This window comes from Clytia hemisphaerica, unplaced genomic scaffold (assembly GCF_902728285.1).
Source record: "Clytia hemisphaerica strain Z4C2 unplaced genomic scaffold, Clytia hemisphaerica genome assembly, whole genome shotgun sequence".
In the NCBI taxonomy this organism is placed as follows: domain Eukaryota; kingdom Metazoa; phylum Cnidaria; class Hydrozoa; order Leptothecata; family Clytiidae; genus Clytia; species Clytia hemisphaerica.
Genome location: NW_027103912.1, coordinates 228,636 through 253,323, shown reverse-complemented (window position 1 = coordinate 253,323; position 24,688 = coordinate 228,636). Strand labels below are relative to the sequence as shown.

The following is a 24,688-nucleotide window of genomic DNA, read 5'->3' as shown; positions in this document are numbered from 1 at the left end:
AGTTTTCGTTTAGTACCGAAATCAATCTTTCTGTAAGCTATATCGGTATTATGAAATAGTATTATATTATTATAAAGTTACTCTTTCTATGTGTAGTTTTCGTCTAGTACCAAAAACATAACGTACGTCGGTATTAAAAAAAAGTACCGTAACCAAACTCTTAGTAGGCTAATTCGGTACGTACCTTAATTAACCCGAATAAATACATCTGCCCCGCACTTCCCTGATTTCAATTTCAAGCCACCGTGGTCCATCTTTAAAAGACAAGAAAGGTAGTCGTTACTATTATATATAGTTTTCGTTTAGTACCGAAATCAATCTTTCTGTAAGCTATATCGGTATTATAAAAAGGTATTATAAAATTACCCCTTCTATTATATATAGTTTTCGTTTAGTACCGAAATCAATCTTTCCGTATGCTATATCGGTATTATAAAAAGGTATTATAAAATTACTCCTTCTATTATATATAGTTTTCGTTTAGTACCGAAAACAATCTTTCCGTATGCTATATTATCGGTATTATAACAAGGTATTATAAAATTACTCCTTCTATTATATATAGTTTTCGTTTAATACCGAAATCAATATTTCCGTATGCTATATCGGTATTATAAAAAGGTAGGTATTATAATGTTACTCTTTCTATTATATATAGTTTTCGTTTAGTACCGAAATCAATCTTTTCCGTGGGATAAATCGGTATAATTAAAAAAACATCACTATTTTTTGTTGGTAAAATATTAAGAATTTCGGTACTGTAAAATCGGTATAATATAATACCGATCGGTACTTAACTCCAACTAGGCCTTGTTTTGGTTTGAGATAATATAAAAACAATCCAGTTTAAACAATACAACAAAACAATTTTTCACTTGGCAGATGACGAAAAAGTACCAAAGTTAAACCTGACTAGCAATATTATCTTAGATTTTAATTCATTCTTGGGAACCTTTGCTTAAATACTTGCAAGAATAAAATGCCTGAAAAACAAGCACCCTTTGTATAAAAGTGATTAGATACATGCACAATTGACACTCAATCACAATGGATAATTTGAATTGAAAACATTTTTCCTAGCACCCAACTGAGCATTTATGCAAAAAATGGGTTGTCTTTTCCTCATCAGTGGTTTTAGCTGTAGTTATTGTGGTTTAAATCTTTGGTTTACGTCTGTATAATATTGAATATATTGTGAACAATAATTTGTATTTTAAGAGAAACTACCAACAACACCAAACACAACCTCAGCCAACCAACTCTAAATATTCCACAATTTTTGTTGATGTGAGAAGCATGTTCATGGTATTGAATAGAGAAATTATGCAAGAATTACCAATTATAGTTCATTTTTTACCAGGATTGGTTGGACTTTGTAGTCTGGTATAGTTGCTAAACCACAAACCAGTAGTATTTTATTTGTGACCCTTTGCGGACTTAACGAAAGCACCTAATAACAATCAGTTTCCGTCTTAGAATATTTGAGTGTGGCCTCACATACTCGAAAAAACTCCGTTTAAATTTTAATATTTTTTGTGTCTTTGCTAAAACGCGTGTGACCATGAAAGCATCGAAATCTAAATCAAAACACAGGCAAACAAACAAGAAGTAAAGTGAGTGGCACACACTTTTACTTATCTTTTCAGATTTCAGGTAAACAAATTTTTAAAGGGAAATCAGCACATGCAATGAAATAGAGAGGATGCCTCTCTTCGGCAATAAAAAAGGAAAGTATGAATGTAGGATTGTTTTGCTTGATGACACTGAACAAAAACATGAAATCACGGTAAGTAAATTGACTTTTTTTGGTTCACAGAACTTTTTCCAGACGGTGTCAATCGAACAACTTCGAACAAAAATCGCAATCGAACCAATCGAACGTAATCAAACGCGATTGAATAATTGCGATTCGATTGTCGAACGTAATCGAATCTCAATCGAACGGCCGATTCCTGGGTAATATTCGATTGTGTTCGATTGTGTTCGATTGCGTTCGAGTAAGGTTAGATTGATTCGAGTAATAGTTGACTATGTTCCATTGGTTTGATTGCGATTATGTTCGATGAGTTTGATTGCGATTAAATTAAACTGGATCACTCTGTTGCAGCTTTTTAGCGTGGACAGCCAAGCGCTTATTAAGTATCGTACGAAAGCGAATAAAATCTAAATCAATCGAACGTACTCGAACATAATCGAATACAATCGAACGTAATCGAAGCAATCGAACGGCAAATCCTGGGTAATATTCGATTGCGATTCGATTGCGTTCGACAATCGAATTGCAATTATTCGATTGTGTTCAATTGCGTTCAATTGATTCGGCGTTCGATTCGTTCGATTGACACCGTCTGGCTTTTTTGACGTAGCTGGTAGCTAACATTTGTCTAACATATTGTCTACTACTCAATATTATTAATGTTTTCTACTAGCCATAGCATCTGGCTCTGTCTCTCTTCTGTTTAACTGCAAATTCAAGCAACCTTGGTTTTTACAAACAATGCCTAAAACCACCAATTGCGCCAACGAGACATGGCAGAATACTGTCATTCACAAATACACAGCATGTAATTTAAAGACCTTAATTAACAAAGCTCCAAACAGTTACATCAAAATGCCTCGAAAATGTCAATATGAAAATTGCGTAATCAGAGAACGTATGTCTCGCTTGTTATAAAAAGGCAATAATGACAAACTTTTAATAATTGGATTGGAGTTAAGTCACTTTTGTTAAGTCGCCAGGGGGTAAATAAAACAGACCTTGATACATTTATCGTTCGTTTCAACTTGACGATTCGTTTAAAACTCAGCCTCCTAAATATTTGGGGTAGGTAAAATATGTACAAAGAAATTCATACTTTTCCAACCCGGCGAATCTTTAAAAAAGAAGCGGACAATAAAATATAATTACCCTTTCCAAATAAACCTCTTCGGTGGCGAGCGTAGTCTACTCTGACGTAATTGTAAAATTTATGTGATGGGATTTTGACATAGGAATGTAATGTTGTTTGGGGAATTATGAAGTTCTCTGGAATTTCGATTGCATTTATTAAGGTTGATTTTTTATGACTTCTAATGGTACTTTTTCTAACGAGTTTGATTACTCTGTTCTCACACTTATGTCTTTTTTTTCCGCGTCCTTTTCCGTGATTACTTTTATTTATATTTTTAAAGACAGGTAAGAAGGCATATTGATGTAACTGCCAAACCCTACTGGTGCCCCTACAAGAATCCCTACAGGATCCTAAGTTAAATCTCAGGGTATGAAAGCCCCAGAGCCATATCAACTTGATTATTCGAATTTTCTATATACGCGTGCAAAAGTGTGAAACCTAGCTATTACTTTAATTGGAGGCCAAACAGTTAGTCACACTAGCGTCCCCCCAAAATGCGGATCAAAGATTAATGCTGCGAAAGTGCTGTATCGTTTACTAGACTCTCAAGCAAAAAAATGCGCCGCAAAACTTCTAAAGGGATTCATGAAAAAATAACCCGGCGCTTTTTAATGAAAATTAACATTTTCTAAAGTTTTGAGAAATTGCCCAAACAATGACCCATGTACATGGGCGGAATTGTTTTTACTTTAGTGTATAAACAAGGCCTGTGCTGTCTCGGGAATTGAATGACAAATTTTGGTTGGTTGATTTTGGCTGCTGCACGTTCGCAATCTGTTTGCAAATACATCCTGTAGATGACTGATGTTGTTTCTTCTGAAAGCTTGATTTCCTAGTGTGACTAACTGACAGGCTAATAATAAGCACATAAGGTGCTGGTCAGTGAGGCTGGACCTTCGGTTTTTGAGGATTACGATTTTACCAGTTTTTTAGCAATAAACCCAAATCTTGCAACCTCTTTACCTTACTGTAAGGAAAGATCGAAATTAGAGTTTTTCAGCGTTCTGAAAAAAACGCATAGCAGAAATTTTTTCATCTTCACATGATCGATTCTCAACAACAAAATACATCTTTTAGTCTTTGGGTTTGTTTCTGACGTTTTTCCTTCAAAGAATATCGATCACTTTCCTTTTCCCATTGAGCGCGCAAGAAAAAAATGAATAGCTCGCGTTTTCGTGCGGGCGAATAATGATGAGGCGAAAATCTTGCATTGAGGGTGCTACTTAGTTTCCGCCCTATTTTTCACCCACGATAGAATGTTCCAAACACGGGGGTATTCCAAATGAAAAACTATGTCGTTCTGTAAGTGTTTATTTTCTGAGAAATACAAATAGTATATTGAATATTATTAACTTATTTATTTAAGTATTTTTGAGCGCAAATTTGAATATATGGTTGAATAAAAAACAAATGATAACAGTTTTCTGTTTATTCCTCAAACCCCCAGGAAAAGTTTTTTTGCCGACTTAGCTAATTAAAAAATCTCGGAAAAGAACTCCCATAGGAATTCCGATACCTAACTTGATTGGTTAATTTCGGAACGGCTTCAAGATAGTCATAATGGCAGATAATTTCAAAAGTTTCTGAGGAAATGAGTGTAATTTATCAATGTTGATGGCTTGTTGATTCTTTAAAGAAAAAAGATAACAGGTATAGCTTTTTCTAATCCTGGCATATCGAGGTTCCAGCTACACTGCTGGTCAACAAAGAAAAACAAACACAGATTGTCAAAAATTGTACCAGAAAAAGCTTGTCTTTATCAAATGAAACTATTTCATCAGTGCCTTTTTAAGAAGATATGATGCAAACAAATTGCCCAATTCTGCTTGAATATTGAATTCTGTTTCTTGTATATACTTCAAATGCAGTATATGTTGAATGTGAAAGTGAAATTTATACCAAAATTGACTGTCTGAACAGGGGGGGGGGGCACGCAGTTACTACAAGACATGATGTGTAGTAAGTGCTTTTTCAACACTTTTTTTCAGGACCACCACCCTTTGCAGTTACTACACCTTGGTAGTAACTGTTTTCAGAAAAGATTTCCAGGTACCACCCCTGTTTTTGAGTGATATCATCAAAAACTTGCTCGAAATTACCCTAAATTGCGATTATTTTTCGACCTAAAGCCATTTTTGTGCTAGATTTTATTTTAATTTACTTGGTTAACAGCTGTTGAGAACATTTTAATGATAATTAGTGAAAGCATAATTTCAAAGTTGGGTCTGAGAAAAATTTCAAATTTTTTTTCGTCCATTTATAACAAAAATATTTTTTTTAACAAAGAATTTTTTCACAAAAAAATTCATTTTTTGTAAAGAATTTTGAAAGTTCTTTAAAAACAATTAAAATATAAGCACTTACTACACCAAAAGTGCTAGTTTTAGTGTTTGGCACCACCCCCAAACAGCAGTTACTACACTGTGTAGTAACTGTTTTCATAACTTCTGAATACAGTACCACCACGGTAGTAAGTGTCATACTGTCTTGTAGTAACTGCGTGCCCCCCCCCCTGGTCTGAAAAAAATAAAGAAAAGTTTGCTAGCTATTGCATTTTGTTTTAAAGTGTTTCCCACACCCCACTGTGTGCTTAATCTTTCCTTGCAGTTTTTGAAAATTGTTTAGTCCCCCCCAAAAAAACAGAGGATGCGTTCTTTAGAAAAATGTAATAAAAGTTTTTGTTTGAATAGTTAACGACCAATCCAATGACAAAAATTCTTGTAAAATGTTCATCTTGACCCAAAAAAACAAAGAATTTCAATTAGACAAGTAAAATTTCCTTCCCTTTCAGGTTCTCATCAAAATATTTCTGATAAAAATCAATTTACATGGAAAGATTTGTTTACACTGTACCCTCTCACCTCTAAAAAAAGTAGCATCAAAATTTTAAAATTTACCCTGCCGCAGAGACTATACCCATTTAATAAATCGAAAGTTGGAAATGATAATTTTGCTATCATTATTTAATAGATATATTTGACTTGTTTTGAATCTAATTGATCAATATTTAAGATTGCCCTGCCGTACTCTACAAGCCACTAAAAATATGTAACCAATAATCAGAAAATGTATAAAAACTAAGGGAAGATAAAACTATACAATTTTAGGATGCAAGGATTCAAACCTTTTTGTTTAATTACAAGAATTATTGATAACTAGAGGCTAATTTTACCAAATTAATCTTGAAGTCTTACAATTCAAATTTACAAGCACCAATAGATTCTCCTCAAAGAGTAGATTTGTTAATACACTTATTCATCTAAACTGTACAAAATATTAAAATATTGAGGTTAACACTTCAACAGCTTTTTTAATTAGGACAGAATTCTTCTCCCCAAGGAAATCACTTTAAAATTTTTAAATTCTTTCTTACAGAGCAAAACGCTTGGTGTTGATTTGATTGAGAATGTTTTCAAAAGTTTGAAACTTGAAGAGAAAGATTATTTTGGTCTCAAATATAAAGATTATTTTGGTGAAGAAGTGAGTATTATTTCCTTTCCTTTTTTGTGTACATTTTGAAATGATGAGTTATTGTTTGGTAAAAGTATATTGGCTTCTAAATTTACTACAAGTTTGATGAATAAAGGTGTTATGATTGTGTATTTTTTTACATAAACTAAGACGAGAGAAAATGTTTGTAATTTTACAACTGTTTCTAATGCTTCCATTTTATTATAGCATTGGCTGGATCCAAACAAAGCAGTTAAAAAACAAACCCATGGTAAGAATTTCATCTCCTCGCTCCTTTTTTATGAATCTTATGATGTCCGTTCACACGAATAAATGTTTGTCACAATTTTTTATGGAGAAAAGGTTATTTTTCAAAACATTTTTTACTTTTGGATAAAATCTTGATTTTGGAACTAATCATGCAAATATTTTGTAATTTTTTCCTAAAGGTCAAAAGTCACCATATGTGTTTTACATGGGAGTCAAGTTTTATGCTGCAGATCCAACCAGACTAAGGGAAGAAATTACCAGGTATTTATTCTGAACATGCACAATGCTTAAAGAATAACATTGTCTTTGTAATCAATACTTCGAGTAATCAACTGAAGCTCTTTATTAGACTAAATGATACAAATTTTTTCTTAAAAAAATTCAATGTTGTAATTTCCCTTGATCAATTTCAGTTTGTTTGATTGATATTTTTTTATTTAGATATCAATTCTTTTTGCAAGTTAAGAAAGACATTTTATTTGGAAAGTAAGTCATTCCTGTATAGATCTGCATGCCATGTTTAAAAAAATGTTCAATATCATGTTTTTTGAAACCTAAAGCTTTTTTTCTAAAGCTAAAGGGTGTCAGCGTTTTTGTCAGAGTGTCAAGGATAATCACAGATTAAATTATTGTTAAATAGAGGCCTTGTTAAAGTACAAAAAAGTATTTTCAATTCTTCACAAGTTGAAAAATTTATTATAGACTTTTTTTTGTTGAATTGATTTGGGAAAATGGCTATTTGTCCTTTGTTTAAATTTTCTTTTGGAAAAAAAACGATAATTGACAGCCAGTTGAACCTTCTTTAAACTTAACAATGTCCTCAGATACCAGTAACCATTGCCTACCCAGGCAATTCTATTTTCCTGCTCATATTATCCTGTTATTATATCATTATCTGTTTTAGAATCAGTTGTGATGACAATACTGCTGCAGAACTCTGTGCTTTTGCCATTCAATGTATGTGCGCTTTCATTCTAACACCACTTATTTCAAATTTAGATTCAGTCTTTCTGAAAGTCTAGCTATTGTCTCCTTTTTCTAGTTTTAAATACTTTAAAAGCTTTTAAATTGATCTTATTAAATTATTCCAAAAAAATTTCTTTTCCACCCCAATTTTAAGAGACCTTAGAACATAACCAAGTGGCAGTATTGGGTGGTACATACTGGGTGGTTTTGACATAGAACACTATACATGCTATTCATAGCCAAGCCCTTAGGCCAAAAAAAAAAGTAGTCTTGTTTCCGGAAATCGGCCGGGTGAACTTTTTTTTGGAAAAAATATATCTCACCCGGCCGCAAATAGAAAAAAACAGCGAGCTCGTCGCAATAAAAAAGATACATAAAGAGTTTATTTTCCATTTTACGATTTTACGATCCATTTAACGATTGTATTCAAAGATTTATAAAGAGTTTATTTTCCATTTTACGATTTTACGATCCATTTAACGATTGTATTCAAAGATTTACGTGTATGTCATTTGTGTTTTGAAAAAGAAAATCTTCTGTCACAAATGTTTTCTACTTTCCTGTTTTATGTTGTTGTGAATAGAATTACCTTAGAGTACAGCTTCTTCTTAAAATTTCGTTTTTTCAAGTAAAGAGACACCGAACCTGGATTATTTTTTCGTACACGTCAATTAGAGTTTTTCTAGGAAAATTGAAAAAAAAAATATTTTCCGGCCGCCCGGGTGAGATTTTTTTTCGTCACCCGCATTTCCGGAAACAAAACTACTTTTTTTTTTGGCCTTAGGAGTGACAGAGATTCATTCAAATTCATTCTCAGACTGTCTCTGAGTTTACACCTCTGGAAGATTTCAGATGAAAATCAATAAATAAAATACTCTCTATAGATTCCACTGGTGGAGTGAGGCATTTCTCAAATTTACAATTTGTTTTTGTTTTTTAGCTGAATTAGGTGACTATGATTCTAACCAACATTCTGGCGATTTTATATCACAATTCCGCTTCCTACCTAATCAGGTATGTTTTAGTGTGTTTCTTTGGTTTAATATATTGCTGGCTATGTCTCTTTTATTACTTAACATTTGATTTCAACAGATGGAATATTTGAATGAAACATAGTTTAGTTTGTTTTGGCACTCTTGGAGGGCAAAGAATTGAATTTTCTCCAGATTTTGAACTGTAATTCTAACACTTTTTCAAGATTTTACTCCCCCCCTCTATTTATATAAAAATAGATTTAAGTAGCTTCCCTATGTAAACAACTTTTTTCTCTTAGTCTGAAAAGATTGAGGAGATGATCTGTAATGCATACCCTAAATTACAGTAAGTATTTTAAATCTTACTTAATCTTTTATTTTGTCAATTCATTTATCGCCTATTTTGTTGTTCACATTATTGCAAATTTTAGTTTTGTTTGTAAACCCTTGTGCCTTGTTCCAAAAACTGCCTTTTTATGTTTAAGCTTGAGGGAATCTTGGTAAAATTTCGTTTAAAATGCAAGTGTCAAAAGTTACTACATTGATACATCCACAGAGCAAGGCGTTTGATGTCATCAGATTCCTTTGTACTGAAAGCAATGCCAATAGTTACACGTCTACACATTTTTTTAATAAGAACATCCAAAATCTTTGAAGCCTTCGGATGCTCTTAACTTTTTCAGATTTAAGCCTCTCAGATTTAAGCCTTTGGTTTCTTAGCCTGCAGGTCCACATCAGTTTTTACTGCCAAAATATATGAAATTGTATAGTTTGTATATATACTTTTGTATATAGAACCTGACCTGTGTTGACAAATAAATAAAAAAAAAAAAGCCTCAACATTTTCTTAACATGTTTTTATTTTCGCCATTTTGTGGGTCATTTTGTGCGTTTTTCTAAGAAATCGGGTGTTTTAGAGTCGCCAAAGCCTTAAAATGTTATTAACTTGATCTTAACATTTTGGCCATCGAAGCCTTATGTTCTTATATGATATAGTTTGTTCTTATAAAAAAGAAACGTCTACCTTTGTTCTCATCTGTAGAAAGGTGTCATTAAATATCTACCGATGCTAACTAACTCCAGTACTGTATTATCAAGAGCTTTTTAACATGATAGATTTTAAAGCCTATATATCTTCTCATTTTGTGTAGAGGTCTACAGCCATCAGAAGCAGAAATGAAATTTCTTGAACGTGTAAAATGGTTGGATATGTATGGTGTAGACTTGAATCCAGTCAAAGGGCAAGACAATATGGATTATCTATTGGGTTTGACGCCAACTGGTATTGTGCTATATAAAGCTAAAAACAAAATTGGAAGCTTCATATGGTATGGTTTGTTTTTGACTTTCCAGGTAGCATGAAAGCGATAATTATCTTGCTACTATTTGAAGTTTTGAGTAATCGGTTTTGGCCGATGAATCAATATATGGGAACGCAACAAGTAAGAAAGCTTAATATTCTACCCACCATTTAAAGTTTAACCGCATATACAGGGATTCTGTAACTTGTATAGGTTTTTTTAAATCATTCAAAATGAATAATTAGGTAATTCTTCATTCTTTTTTTTTAACAGGCCAAAAATAACCAAACTGAAATACAAAAGCAATTGTTTTCTTCTACGTGCAACTCATGGTAGAAATGTAAGAGTTATTAATCACAGATATCTTAATTAGATGGTGGATTATTTTGCTTCAGCTAAGGACGGAGTAGCTCTATCTAGTGTTTTATAATATATAGTGTTTTAAGGTATTTGTGGTTGTCAATACCTAAATTTAGTAAAGTGACTGTAATATAGTAGTTAAAAGTCTTTCCTCTTCCCAGAAAAATCAATACAATCAATACTGATATTCTTAGAACTTAACTTGTGTAAATTGAATTCAAAAAGAGAACTTTTTTTAGCGAGCACATGACAGAATTTCAAATCAAAATAAAACTAATTTCTAATAGGCACAACCTAGATTACCTGAATAACATGAATAACTTTTTTTTCACAGGATGACGAAAAAGAATATACTTTTCTCTGTCAAAATAAAGACCACGCAAAATCTTTATGGAAAAGTTGTGCAGAACATCATACCTTTTTCAGGTTGGTCTCTCTTATTGTAGCCTTTACAAGATGTCACGGCTTTTTTTCTACGCTGTAATGTCTATTCCACTTCGCGACTTTTTCAAATGTTTTGAGCCCAGGTTTTAGGCTCTAAACATTCGATTTTTTGACGTCACTTTAAACGTTTGAAGCTCCTGCAGTATCAAAAAATCGAACTTACGTCAAAACACCTGAAAGGCTTCTATTTTTCGAAAATCCTCAAAGTGGAACTCACTAAGAAACGGGATGAAAAATCCCAGTTTTTAGTGAGGTGCTCGCTACTCTTATTGATACTTCTGGCCCTCTAAAATTATTCAGATTTTTCCAATTAATGTATCCGTTTTCCTGGTAGAGACGGTAAGCTTTTCGATTGTTTAGATCCTGTTTCGCTGAAAATGACAGTAAATCAGCGCTTTTCAGTTATTCTTCCGTTCTCATTAGCGTACTTAAACTTGATAATACTGTGGAGGGAGCGTTGAAAATGTGAAAAAGGGCTCAACATAACGCTTGTTAATTTTTGTTTACAGAATCGAAAAAGCAAACGATGTGCCTGCATCAGCCTATAATTTCTTGTTCAAAAAGAATTCATCCTCATTCAAATTCAGGTAATAATCCTCTTTATTTCCCAATGAACCAATCAAATCATCGCATTTGTGTGCTTTTTACATTTTGCTTGATTCCTAGTGTCAACTTTGAAACATTGTCACTAGACTATCCAGGGAATTATTAATACAGATATCAATTAAATTCATATATACGAAGACAATAGATTTCCCCCAAATACTAACTGTTAAAGTTGAATAAAATCCGCCATTATGGGAGCAAATCTTCGAATTTGTAGAGGCACAGTGATTTTCCGTTCATTAATCGAACGTTTGCTTCGATAATGGCGGATGTTATTTAACTTGAAACTTATTAAAATCAACTTGTAGAAGCTCTATACTAAAGTTTCTAATATTTCTTACAGGGGAAGGACACAAGCTGAAATGGAAAGAGATTTCGATAGACGACCACGAAGTCAAGTTGAGTTTAGCAGGTATGTTCGAAGTATTTACGATATCAGTGTTCTCAATTTTTTCATCCAGACAGAGGGATAGCTTTACACATATAGCTTATGCGGGGCTATAGTTTGGATTCGACTTTGTCTATTTAATCTGAGTACCTGTCGCTTTCTTTTTCAAAACACGTATAATTGGTTTAAAGAATAATTTCCTTTTTTTCTATTTTTAGAACTCCAAGCCAACGATATAAACGTAGAAGTACAGCCAGTAAGTTTTTACCTTTTTGATTTTAACTGCCCTCCTTTAGGGCCCCTAGGGTCTGTTCCTCATGTATGGAATGAAAAGTCTCGTTTATAGCTTAAATATTCCCAAACCTACAATCATGGTCGTAGTATTTGAGAAAAAAGGGAAATCCCTACGAAATCTTATAACCACAAACGATTTGGAAGAGCTCTAAATTAGGTTGGAAGGGTAGAGTTTTAACTCTGAGTTTTAACGCTAGATCTAAGGATCCGAAAGTTCAAGAATGGTCCAATAGGGCTGAGAATATAGCCTGGAAGTTTATAAACCCCTCCCAAATTGAAATACTCGAATAAATTTATCAATTAGCCCAAAAGCGACTTTCTCGCCCGAACTCCAAATTTCGAAAAATATTTTCCAATACTTTTTACAGCTTTTGAAACCAATCGCTATTCAACCCAAAAAGCAGAAACAAAGTATTGTAATGTATTTTTTGTAATCTTCTTACCTTCTTCTCTTTCTTAGGTTTGAACGAATCAGGAATCAGTAGAGATTTGTAAGAACTTTAATATGCATCAATAATATTTTCACTTTGCCATTGCACTACAACAACACTCTCATAGCTTAGCACCCCAACTCTAAACCATCTCTGTTGATAATAAACTAACAATATATACTAACTTCCCAATGATTCCTTTTCCAATGTTTTCTCAACTAATTATTTTGTTTATATACCCCTTTTTAAGGAATTTTGAATTTTCACTAATTTTTTCTTTTTTTCTTTTTTTTTATCAACTAACAAACACATTAACAGTGGGAACGGGCCGATAAGTCCTTTAAGTCAAACCAGCACAATATCAGCACCCTGGGAAGCTTCTTTTACAAGTCAGACAAGGTAATTGGACAACGTCTCTTAGATGTAGAGACCTGATATCTTGTGTGGATAATTGTGAGGGGAATTTCTCAGATCTTTATATCTGTACCACGAAAGTAAAAGTCGATTCAGAGTTGCTTTGGAATAAAAACTAAACAGTTAAACTGTTTTTTTATAAACTTTATAATTGATTTAATTTTTGCCAACGTTTCCAGATTTTTAATAATTTTTCATGAGGACCACTCCCGAAACATTTACCTCAACCATAAAACCATGTCTTAAAATATAGATGCTCGGTAATTCGATCTGCCTAGCCAGGATGCAGCATGCAGCTGATGAATCCTAATAAAGACGAAATGTATATGCTTCTCTGCCACCCAAATCTCCTGAAAGAAGATAGTTGGACAGAATAAATACAATATTGAAAAATCATACGCTTGCCTAGCTCTCTAATTAGTTAATATTCAAGGGGAAAATACTTTTGTCGGATTACAGAAAGATGAGAATAATCATAACAGCTTCTCGAATTGGGTAGCTTTAACTGTGTTTGAATTTTCTTTAGCGGTTTATATTCATCTGGCCCGAAAAACACGTTCCACCAACGACCACGGTCTGTCAACACTGAGTACAGTCAAAATACGTCTGATAGAGGGCATTCACCGAAACATAACAGGTAATCTTCCCCCGTATCCATGTAATACAGTAATATGGGTGTCATATTATGATACGATAATTGTTACGGGATAATAGCAGTTTATGCAAATTTGAACAATTTGTTCCTTCCATTAAAAGCCCAATCAACATCAACTTACGTTAGAAAAATGACTGTTCTATTTGTCTAATGGTAAATCAAGTTAAACAGAATTAGACTAAATCAAAAATACAGTAATAGAAAATAAGTAAAAACAGTTTACGCCCTGTTTAGGAGCTTTTTTATAGCCTTTATGTAATTGACCCTTTTTTGAGTATTCCCACTGAAGATACACAACCCCTTGTGATCTAAGGTTTAAACCCCTCATGAATTTATAATTTTCGCAGGCTTTGTGGATATGAATTCCTGAGGATCGATGGCCAAGTGGTCAAAAGGCGTCAGCGTCTCAAACCAGGGGTTCGTGGTTGGAATCCCTGCTCCTTCCAATGTTCCGTTCAGTTCATAGATAGTGAAGCCGGCTGGCTGTGGACCCCGTGAAAACAATCGAAAGACTTTCTTAAAGTCCTAGATATCTGGGCTATCCACGTAAAATATCGACTCTATCTATCTATTGACTTGCGGTTATTTGTAATGGGATTTTTATGCTCCTACGCAATTCCACCACCACCTTCCTTAACCCATAGAGGTATAAAGAAAGACAGGAGATGAATTTGTGGGTAATTGGTCGTTAAAGTCTTTTGATTTCTTTTATGTAAGAAATCAAAAGAAATTCTAGGCTCGCCCGACGAAATGCGACTCTGTTCTGAACATTCTTACTATCAGCATCAAAGATTTCTAGCCTTCTAATATACGAGAATAAAATAAAATTTAGCTCCACGAAATAAGTTTGCGTTCAATTTTGGCATTCATTAAATTTTGTTTTGAAAAGATATTTTCTCTAGCCAGAAAATAAAAAGTTCTTTATAAGCACACACAATTTCAGAACCAATTTGTAGACAAAAAGTCGCTGGAGAATTTTGGAGGAAAGTATTAAGCAATAGGATTCACCTTGAAGAAAATGTTGATCGAAAAATCTTGTTATTTGATGAAGGATTGCAAAGTTTACAGGCCCTTTTTTAGTCCAAATATTTTCTTACACCAATGTCAGAAACAATGAATCTCGCCTCATCTTATTTCCAACACTTAAGTTAGCCAATAAGATTTCACCTATCAACAAAAGAGCTCATTAAAAATGCACGATATATGAGATTATGAGCATGCATACCTCGTAATTTTTTTAATCTAAGGGCGAGCATGGTTACAATAGCATACTTCTCCTGTTTCTTTATACCTCCATGCTTAACCATACTCCCTTAGAACGGACATGGATGGGGTATACTGCTTTGATAGAAAAACATATTTTTTATCATTAAAGATTTATGTAATCTAACTTAATCGAGTCAACACTTTGATTTTAGGACACTACACTACCTGGAAAAAGTGAACGGGGTGTTGGGTTGAAACTTACCGTTGAAAATATTTGATTTTTTTTTTCAGGAGATCTGGATATAGTTCAGGTGGTGAAGTGGAACAGCGGAAGAAAAAGTAAGACACTTTCATTCAACAATAATTTAGTTTTCTGTCATAAATTACCTTGTTTAAATATTCTCTATCATCTAACGATAGCTGGAGAATTGTTAAGAACAAGACGTACAATAAAAGTGGGAAAGAAAAGAAAGAAAATTTAGTTTTTTCTTGTTTGATCTGAACACGGTGGGTGGGAGGGAGGCGGGTGTACTAGGTTTACCTGGTGACGGGTGGATGATTTGGATTTATCTAGTCCGCCCAATTACCGCCCAATTTTTGAAAATCGGAAATTTTATCCTTTTCTCCTTTTTTGTAATCCTTAAGTGGACTAAAATTGATTTTTGGACCTACCGGGAGGTCCTTTAATTTGACCGTTGTCTGTTCGTCTGTTACAAGCTTTTCTCGGGATTGGCTCATTAGTTTTTTTTAATTTTTTGCAAAATGATACAAAATAGCAATGCCTAAAAAGTGATGGAGTCCGATTTTTGAAAAAAAAATTTGGGGGGCAAATTTGGGCCAAAAACTACCTAAAAATAAGGTTTTTTGGACTTTGTGCAAAATCGCTTTATTAGTTTTTCCTGATTTTTGGCAGAAAGATAGAGTGCAAGCTACCCTAAAATGTGGCTGAAGTAATTTTTCTCGGAAAATTTTTTTTCGTTGTAAAATACGGATTTTCGCAAGTTTGGCCCAAAAACTACCTAAAAATAAGTTTTTTTTGGACTTGGTGCAAAATTGCTTCATTAGTTTTTCCTGATTTTTGGAAGAAAGATGGAGAGCAAGGTTCTCTAAAAAGTGACTGAAGCAGTTTTTTTCGGAAAATTTTTTTTGGCCGTAAAAATGGGTTTTTCTTATTGGGGAAATTCCCTTATGTCATTTTTAGGGAAAAAGAGCGTTTCTGGCGATTGGATCGATATATTTTTTTCTGATTTTTTGTACTTTGATGTAATATGGTAATATTTAAAATCTGATGAAGTCCGATTTTCAAAAAAGAATTTTTTGGGGCAAATTTGGGCCAAAATGTGCCTAAAAATGGAGTTTTCTGGACTTTGTGTGAAATTGCTTCATTAGTTTTTTCAAATTTTTTGGACAAAGATAAAAGGCAAGGTTATCTAAAACACGACTGAAGCCTTTTTTTCCGGAAAATTTTCTTTGGCCGTAAAACTCGGATTTTCTTATTTGGGGAAATTCCCTTATGTCATTTTTAGGGAAAAAGAACATTTCTCGCGATTGGATCGATATTCTTTTCTGATTTTTCGCACTTTGATGTAAAATGGTAATCTTTAAAATCTGATGAAGCCTGATTTTCAAAAATTAATTTTTTGAGCAAATTTGGGCAGAAAAGTGCCTATATTCAAGCTGCTCATTACACTTTCTTACTCTCTTGCTATTTGTCCTATTTTTATCTGATTTTGATCACCAGGTAGGTCCGTTCAGCATGTTGCTTGTTTTTTTTACGACCCTTTAAGGTCGAAAATACCAGTACCTACATTTGCCTACTGACCCATCCCCTAAAGGATCTGAATTGCTACAATTTCTTCTGAAATTCTCTTTCAGATATTACAGTGGATACACGAGTACCAGTGATGCTGAATCTATACGCAAGAACGGAACAAAGTAAGATATTTTCTTGACGCTCGGTTGTTCTTATTTTTTTGGCACTTATAGCATCATTAGTGTTCTTATCCTGTTCTAATTTTTAGGGGCAGATTTTTGATTGACTTTTTGCCTTATTCTTAACCCTTGAATGATTTCAATTCAACTATTCCATGTTCAGCATTGCTATCAAATGTTCTATTTTTTGGCAATTTTGAGCCTCGTTGTTCTTACAAAATTGTTCTTAAAAAAAGAGTATCCCTTTTAATGGTGCTCCGAATCACCTATTTCCAATCAGATATGGTTCTGCACCGAATATTCAGCACAAAATGTATCCTCACCACCATCCAGCCAGCAGTAACAACTCCACCAATAACGACTATCCTCAATCGAGATACAATAACGATGATATGCAAAGACAACATCGACATCAACGACATTCGAGTAGAGAGTAAGTACTTCTTTTTTCCACTCATTAATAAAGATAATAAGACCGCATTAAATAATGATATACGTTATTCTGCATTGGGCTGCGCGGAAATTAAAAATTGCGCAAATAAGTACTTTAAGGGCAGAAAGTTTCCCGAAGTCAAAAAGTCGCAAAATTTAGCGAATTTAAGTTTCGGGAATTATGGTTTTAGCCGAAATTTCACTGATAGAACATTCACGAATTCTTATAAAATTTACCTTTGGTAACAAAAACTCATAAAACACGCAAAAATTTAGCAAACAGTGCAAAACTGAGTAGAAAAGTTTATTTTTCGCGTTTTTCAGGTTTAATTTTTTACCTGGCAGAAACTTTCGCGAAAAAGGATCAAAATCGTGAAAAACGCGAAAGTTTCTGCCCGCAAAAGTTTATACCCGCAAAAGTAATCGTAATAAACGTGTAGAAATCTCATAATAGCGCTCTGTTTAAGAAACGAGTCCTCTAATCAGGTTGAATAATTTTCTCCTTGGCGGAAAATACGACCTCAGTAACACGGGGCTGAAATTTATTTTTCCTGCAAGCCATCCTAATCTATCTCACGAGTGATTAACTACACATTTTCTAGATACCTGGATAACTTCGAGGAGGGTAAAAATACTTTAAAACTTATCCTTTTCTCTTACCATAGGTCCTTACCGACGCAACAACATTACGGGCATCACCCTCAAATGAACGGATATGGTAGTGGAAATGACCAGAGGTATGTATTTTTTTTCAAAAGATCAATATGTAAAAAGTCATATCTGATCCATTTGAACATATCGTTCACAAACCATAACCTCAACACGACTAAAAGTTGCTGAGGTGTTAAGAATAAACTTTTTTCGATTTGAAAATGCAAATTGTCCGAAAATTTACAATTAATTAAAGTTAGGGTAGCCACAAGTAAGTAATGAAATCTTTTGATATCAAGTTCTACTTGATTCTTAGGAGGTACCGTCCATCTGGCTCCAAAAGCGACGGCGAGGACAGTTCAAGGCGCCGACATCACCATCATCGCAGTCGACAATCAGATAGGTAATCAAGAACTTTTTTCTTATAAATTTTCCATGATTTCTCCTTGATTAGATTAGTTTTGAATACTTATAAGACTTTTAAGTCTCTGGGATTATGTACACCTTTCCAGCTCTCACAATTGATGGAAAATTTTTACTTAATTAAAAAACATTAATAAGAAATTTTCCTAATTTTTTTATTTTTATCTCAGCGAGATGGTAGCACCACTTGACGTCTATCACAACACGATGGGTGTCGCACATAACAACGGCGACGAAAAGAAACGACGTCATAATCGGCGACACAATCATTCGCAACAGCGTCATCATCGTTCGACCGGTCATATGCCTGGTTACGACCCTAATCAAGCCGAGGTTTGTACTTATACACCCCTGTCTCAGTGACCGACTGAAAATCTTTCCACTAGTTGGAATAAAAAATCCAAATAGTTTGTCCAGTTGGAATATAAAATATAAAATTTTGATGCTGTAATAGATGGTGCGAGCTCAATCGTCAATTCTAGACTGAAAGTTTAACTTGTTCACTAGTTTTGACTCTACATTACTGTATAACATGTATTGCCGTTATGATCTGATATTATGGATCCCCCTTTTGACCAAAAATAGTGTTGACCAAATGGATGATATGTTATGTTATGTTAAAAGTGATTACTGAAAAATCACTCCTCTGTGTTTATCACTTTAGCTTCTATTAGAGCTTGGCCCGGACTCAGGGTCACGTGATCAACTATCTGACCAATTATCATCGACCATCGCATCAGATAAAGAGAACGTACATCCGCAACAGCGATCGAATTCATCAGGTCATTGGAACGGCCATTCGTCGCCACACACGCCCAATAATCAACTCATCAATCAATATCTACCTTCGTATGTTGTTGATGTTATTCTCTTTACTGAAACAAGTTAATCTTCAAATTCTAACAAACGGGGGGATGGGTACCTAATTGCCAAAGGGGTGGGTTGGAAATTGAACCGTTAAATACCGCCCTAAAATAAGGTAATTATGAATTAAAACCAGGCTAGAGTCTCAAAATGCTGAAAATGAAAAAAAATGACTTGCAAACTTTTATTTATTGTTATCCGCTTTAATTATCCCTATCCAATATAATTTTATAAACTTTTTATGTTTATTTTTTGCTTTTTCACATACAGACATCTCCTAAAACAACAGAATCGACCACCGGTAAGCATCAGCAGATTTATTCATATTAGTTTTTCTGTAGCCTATACTTTCTACGCAATTAACGTCTATTCACACACTTTGAGACTTTTTCGAATGTTTTAAATCCAGGTTTTTGGGCTTCAAAACTTTCAATTTTTCGACGTCACTTTTAGCTTTCGAAGCTTCTGCAGAAGCGAAAAAAATCGAATTTGAAGCGCTTGAAAGGCTTCTATGTTTCGAAAATCTTCAAAGTGTAACTCACTGAGAAACGGAATGAAAAATCCAGGTTTTTGATGAGGTGCTCGATAGTTTTTCTGAGACTTTTCAAAGTATGGAGACAAGACTGAACCTTTTTTACAATTAGATAACACAAGTACCAAATTCAGGGGGTCGTGATGGTGGTGGTGGTCGTGATGGTGGTGGTGGTGGAGGCTATCGACCACAATATGTCGAACAGGTATTTGTCTTGTTTTTAATTTTGCACCTATGTCGTTTGTCTTTTTGCTTAAATCATTGAAAAGGGCTTTCAGACAGTCTTTTAATTGTTTTCCTTAATGATTGACTCTGGAAAGAATCGGGGGTGGGGCCGGAAGCAGATAGGATTCAACCCAATGTATTTCCAACGAATCAATGGTATGTAAGCTTTTGGCTAAGATGTTTTATTTTAATTCAATCCCGGAAAATCTTTCTAGAATTCCTCTGAGCAACTTCATTCAAAATCAATTAAAACAAAACACTAATATTAAAATCCTCAACCCCATTCTCTAAAAATGTATCATACCATTTCACTCTTTCCCTGCCCATGACTAGAAAAATCTCTACCAACCCTATTCGTCTTTCCATTCCTGTACCCCACCATCTACTTCAGGTGGGATGGAAAGTATGGAAGGTCTCAAAGACTGAAAGAAAGTCACAGCCCCGACAATAATTTATTTATTTAAAATTCCTAATATGATGCGTTTATCAAACTGTATTTTCTTATCATCTTCAAACACTTTACCACATTAGCGACGCCATCATCCGCCAGGCTACCACCCGAATAATTATCGTATCAATCGATTGTCGTTGAACCTATCATCTGTGGCGCCTCCGCCATACCGACATCGATTGCCGCAACGAAGCCAATCTTTTAATCGATTACATAAACCTTATAAACCGGTAACCATTACGTAATGTTTAAAATATATTAAAATGCACCGACAATGACTCGGACAAATAAATTAACATAAATTACAATAAAATACTGAAACATTTTAAATCACAGCTTAACGACACGATCAGAATTTTAAACAATAAATTGTTTTTTCAAATTTAACTAAAGACTACCATCTGGGAACCATCTACATCAAAAATATTCTTTGAATTATCTACGAACTGTTAAATGACTTTGACAGTCTAAAATCAAGACAATCTTGTGCACTTTGTTTTTTTTCAATGTTTCTTTGCGAATTTTATCTCGCTAATTCGAACTTCTTTTATTCGAATCTCTCTATAGTTCGAAATTATTCTCAGTCCCCGTCGAGGAGAAACCTCTGTAAAATGCTTTTTATAATCCGAATCTTTCTGTAATTCGAACAAATAAGATTTCCCGTTCGACTTCGAATTAGCGAGAGTTAACTTTACTTGCAAAAAATAAATAAAGTTAAAAAACGTAGATCACAATAAATCTTATCGGAGATCACAATAGATCTTATCGGAGTTTTTGATTTTTCTAAAAAAGCGATGCATTGTGGGATTGTTTCGAGAGTATTACAATAGAATTCCCTCGAGGAGTTCCTAAAAACTCTGATAAGATCTATTCATGAGTATTTTCTTTTTCAATAATTTTTTTTCTACTTTGTCATTTTTTTTCAGGTGGTCACTCCAAACAGAAGCGGATCACACAAAAATCTGAAGAGTAGTAGTAATTACAATGTGACCACGGAATTATAAAACAATGGGGCGTCAATGATCTCATTGTGCTATGGTGAAACCACTGTTTGTAATGGTGGACAAGGAACGTAGTATTCGGGAGAATTTATTCTTGTGTTTGATGTAGCATCATACCGACATTCTTTTAACGTTGGTTGTTGTACGTTAAATGGATTTATGGGCTCAATGTGGGTGTTGTTTGAAGAGGCGTACCAACTGTGAAAGAAAAATGAGTGAGATAACAGTTTCTCGATTTCTTTGTTGAACTTTCAAAAAATTATGATTGTGAAACCATCGCTAAAGATGATTTTCTGGAGGATCTGTCATGTTGAAGAAAGAAGAAAAACTTCATAGGTGAACTTAAATTGTGATGAGGTATTCCTTGCTGACCTTGTCTGGAAAACTTTTTATATACCGATGTTTCCTAAACATGAGGATCTGATTAAAATCTCAAGACAGTTTTGCTTCAAATGGGAAGGGTGTTTCGTGCTCTTTGTAAAATAAATGGATTACCTCATTATATTCGGGGATAAAATTTGGGTACATCTTTTCGATGCTCCTTACTTCATGCTTGTTGATGTCATTTGGCTGTAAAAAGAAACAGTTGGTCTTCTGGACAGAGAAGAAAACTAATTTGAGAAAGAACCTTTTATTCTGTTTTAAGGTTTTAGATCTTTTAAATTTTAGGCACATAAATATCATACTCCAATACCAATATTCCAGTCTACAGGCTGTCTCGATGATTTTTGATAGAATGTGAATTAGATAATGTTTTTGTGGTCGTTGGAAAAGTAATTAGGAATGGAAAGGAATCAACTTCTTGTAGAATTGTTCGATGCTCACCCCATACAAAACCTAAAGATATCTTAGATTTTATAAAACAGATTTAATATTTAGTATTTATATCAAAAAATACTATTTTTATCGTCCTTTTATTATAATTATAGTCATAGTTAATGATATTTTTAATCGCAACTTTACAGGTATACTCTACAACGATCCAATTTTTGTGCATTTTCTCATTTTGCTGGTTTAAATGTGTCTCAAGTTTATTCCTATACTTTTCTCAGTAAGAGTTCTTATTCACAAAGAAATTATGTTCGTTATGTACAAATAATTTAACAAAGAATTCCTCTTAAATTAAAATTATTCAATGAAAACATTGCACTTTGCACGCGTGGTTTGGTGTGAAAATGCACAAATTTGTTAAATATGAAAGACTAATCTAAAGCAAGGACGCAACAATGCTTCATTTTACCAGTATTGATGTCATCTTTAGGTAATTTTTCGAGATAAGATTTTTTAAAGAATATTTAAAAAGACAATATTTTTTATGATTTTGAATGATTTTTTAATTTATTGATTTTTTGTATAATAATTTTTGTGTGTGTTTGTTTTTTTTAGTTCTATAACCTATGTACAAGTCATAATATCCAAAAGATATAAAATCTTTGAATTGTAAAAATTAAAATCCTTTACTTTACTTTACTCTAATTATCCCGTTGGAAAGATAATCTCGATTTAATATTTTGAGATTGAGAAAAAAATAGAAGGCAAAATTTTTTGAAAAGAAGACTTTTAAACGGGTATAACCGATTTCATTACCTAACTCAAGATAATTCACGCAGAAGATGCTATATATGATCAATTTTAGACCAAAATGTGGCGAAAAGTGAAACTTGCGCATGAAACATCTCGAGTTAGGTAAGGAAATCGGCTATAACCGTTTAAAAGTCTTCTATATAGTTTTTCGAGAGCTTTCGAATGGTATATTTGATAAAGTCTAAAAATGAGTTTGAAATTTTCTAAAAATTTCGCCCTTAGGATTTTGCCTGGGGAAAATAGAAATTGCTCAAAAAAGGGATGTACCACCAGTGGGATTTTAGGGGATTTTTTCCTGAGGTATAATAAGTATCCTATAGAGAAGGTCTTGAGAAAGTTTCAGCGAGATCTTATTTTTTTCCTACAAACAGCCTGTATTTTTGTAACACGACCACACTATGCCTGTAGACAGTCCCAAAATCTACAGAAATTGCTAAAATTTCATCGGACAACACTATGTGAGATACACTATGGTGCGCAGTACGATACGTGACAAAAAATATAAATTTGAAAATTTGAAAATGAAAATAACCTTCATTTAGAAAAATATTTTTTCAAAGTAAAAGAAGAACACGTCGATCTTCTTCATTTTCTACTTGATTTTTTCCGTTTCTGATTTCGAACCTCACGACTCATCCATTCCATACCAGCATACAGACCATCCCCTTTCACAGCAGATGTAGCCTGGATATACCAATTACGATTTCGCAGGCTAAGGAGTCCAAGTTTGTCAGTAATCTCAGTTGTCGACATAGCCCCAGGTAAATCTTGCTTATTAGCATAAACCAAAAGTACAGCTTCCTGTAAATCGTCTTCTTTGAGAAGCTTAAAGAGCTCAAAACGTGCTTCTCGAATACGTTCTCTATCATGAGAATCAACAACAAAAATAATTCCCTCAGTTTCTTGGTAATACAAACGCCATAACGCCCTTATTCGATCTTGTCCGCCAATATCCCATACTGTGAATTCCAAATTCTTATAATGTACAGTTTCAACGTTAAACCCGATCGTTGGAAGTGTGTGCACGAGTTCACCTCCAAGCTTGAAATAATACAAAATGGTAGTTTTTCCAGCTGCATCCAGACCAACCATTAGGATTCGACAATCCATTTTACCGAAAAGGTTCTTGAAAAAGTTGGTAATAGTATTTCCCATATCTGTGAAACAATGTTTGATTTTCCTTTTGAATTATTTTTTAAGGAATGAATTTTACTGAAGCATCATCTTTTAGTTTGATTGATAATGGAATTTGAAATATTCGAAATTTAGGATAAAATTCATTGAATCAATTGGAATAAAATACCAAGTTGTAAAAACAGCACCACCAGAAAACAAATCAAATAATTTGCAAAAGTCTAGTTCTGCTTAAAAACCGGATAAAAAGATCTTGTTGCACAATAGACGAAACAAATTAAAGATCTTTTGTTTATGCTTTAATTAAACAATACTGTTATTATTTTCTATTGTTATATTCTAAACGCAAAGAATAGCTAGCACATATTGAGCATAATCAAAAGAGATCTTATCAATTAGTAGCTAGCCGTGCGAATCAAAATATTTCCGAACCACCTGGATCTGTAGGTACCGGGTGCGCCACAAAAAAGTTTCTCTCTTTGAAACTAATTTTCTCGAAATCTAAATTTTTTTAAAGAACCATTCCTATTTCATTGGGAAGAAGAAAGATAACCTTAAATTTTGATGGGTCATTTATTAAATTCGATTCATTAGATCAAAAGTTATGCTCAATTGAATAGAAAAGTTACTTTCAGAAAGTGCTCGAAAACGTTAAAGTTTATTTTTCTTCTTTCCCATGAAATAGGAATTTTTAGATTTCGAAAATATTAGTTTGTAAAGACAGAAACATTTTTGTGGCGCACCCGGTAGATAGACTAGTAAACCACGTCGTTGTATCTCACTGCAGCTTACGCTTGCAATGGGCTCAC

The 24,688-nt window shown here is 33.7% G+C and overlaps 1 protein-coding gene and 1 pseudogene across 2 annotated transcripts; one reads left to right on the top strand and one right to left on the bottom strand.

Annotated features, from left to right (window-relative positions):
• The first annotated feature begins 1,569 nt into the window (after positions 1 to 1,569).
• LOC136809266 (band 4.1-like protein 5) lies at positions 1,570 to 22,603 on the top strand. 2 transcript variants are annotated; one of them, XM_067065785.1, is made up of 27 exons: positions 1,611 to 1,786; positions 6,267 to 6,371; positions 6,570 to 6,612; positions 6,791 to 6,872; positions 7,053 to 7,097; positions 7,516 to 7,568; positions 8,518 to 8,591; positions 8,851 to 8,897; positions 9,703 to 9,879; positions 10,126 to 10,192; positions 10,547 to 10,638; positions 11,166 to 11,243; positions 11,606 to 11,674; positions 11,869 to 11,906; positions 12,405 to 12,435; positions 12,694 to 12,774; positions 13,316 to 13,426; positions 14,942 to 14,989; positions 16,526 to 16,585; positions 16,863 to 17,015; positions 17,680 to 17,751; positions 17,982 to 18,068; positions 18,259 to 18,421; positions 18,753 to 18,937; positions 19,223 to 19,253; positions 19,597 to 19,689; positions 21,087 to 22,603. In XM_067065785.1, the coding sequence occupies exons 1-27, from the start codon at positions 1,703 to 1,705 to the stop codon at positions 21,162 to 21,164; spliced, it is 2,247 nt and encodes a 748-aa protein (XP_066921886.1). In that variant the 5' UTR covers positions 1,611 to 1,702; the 3' UTR covers positions 21,165 to 22,603. The 2 variants fall into 2 exon arrangements, with proteins under 2 accessions (XP_066921887.1, XP_066921886.1); XM_067065786.1 differs by lacking the exon at positions 12,694 to 12,774 and having other exon boundaries at positions 1,570 to 1,786; positions 21,087 to 21,474.
• Positions 22,604 to 23,245: 642 nt separating this feature from the next.
• On the bottom strand, positions 23,246 to 23,976 carry LOC136809267 (ADP-ribosylation factor 1 pseudogene; annotated as a pseudogene).
• Positions 23,977 to 24,688: the final 712 nt, after the last annotated feature.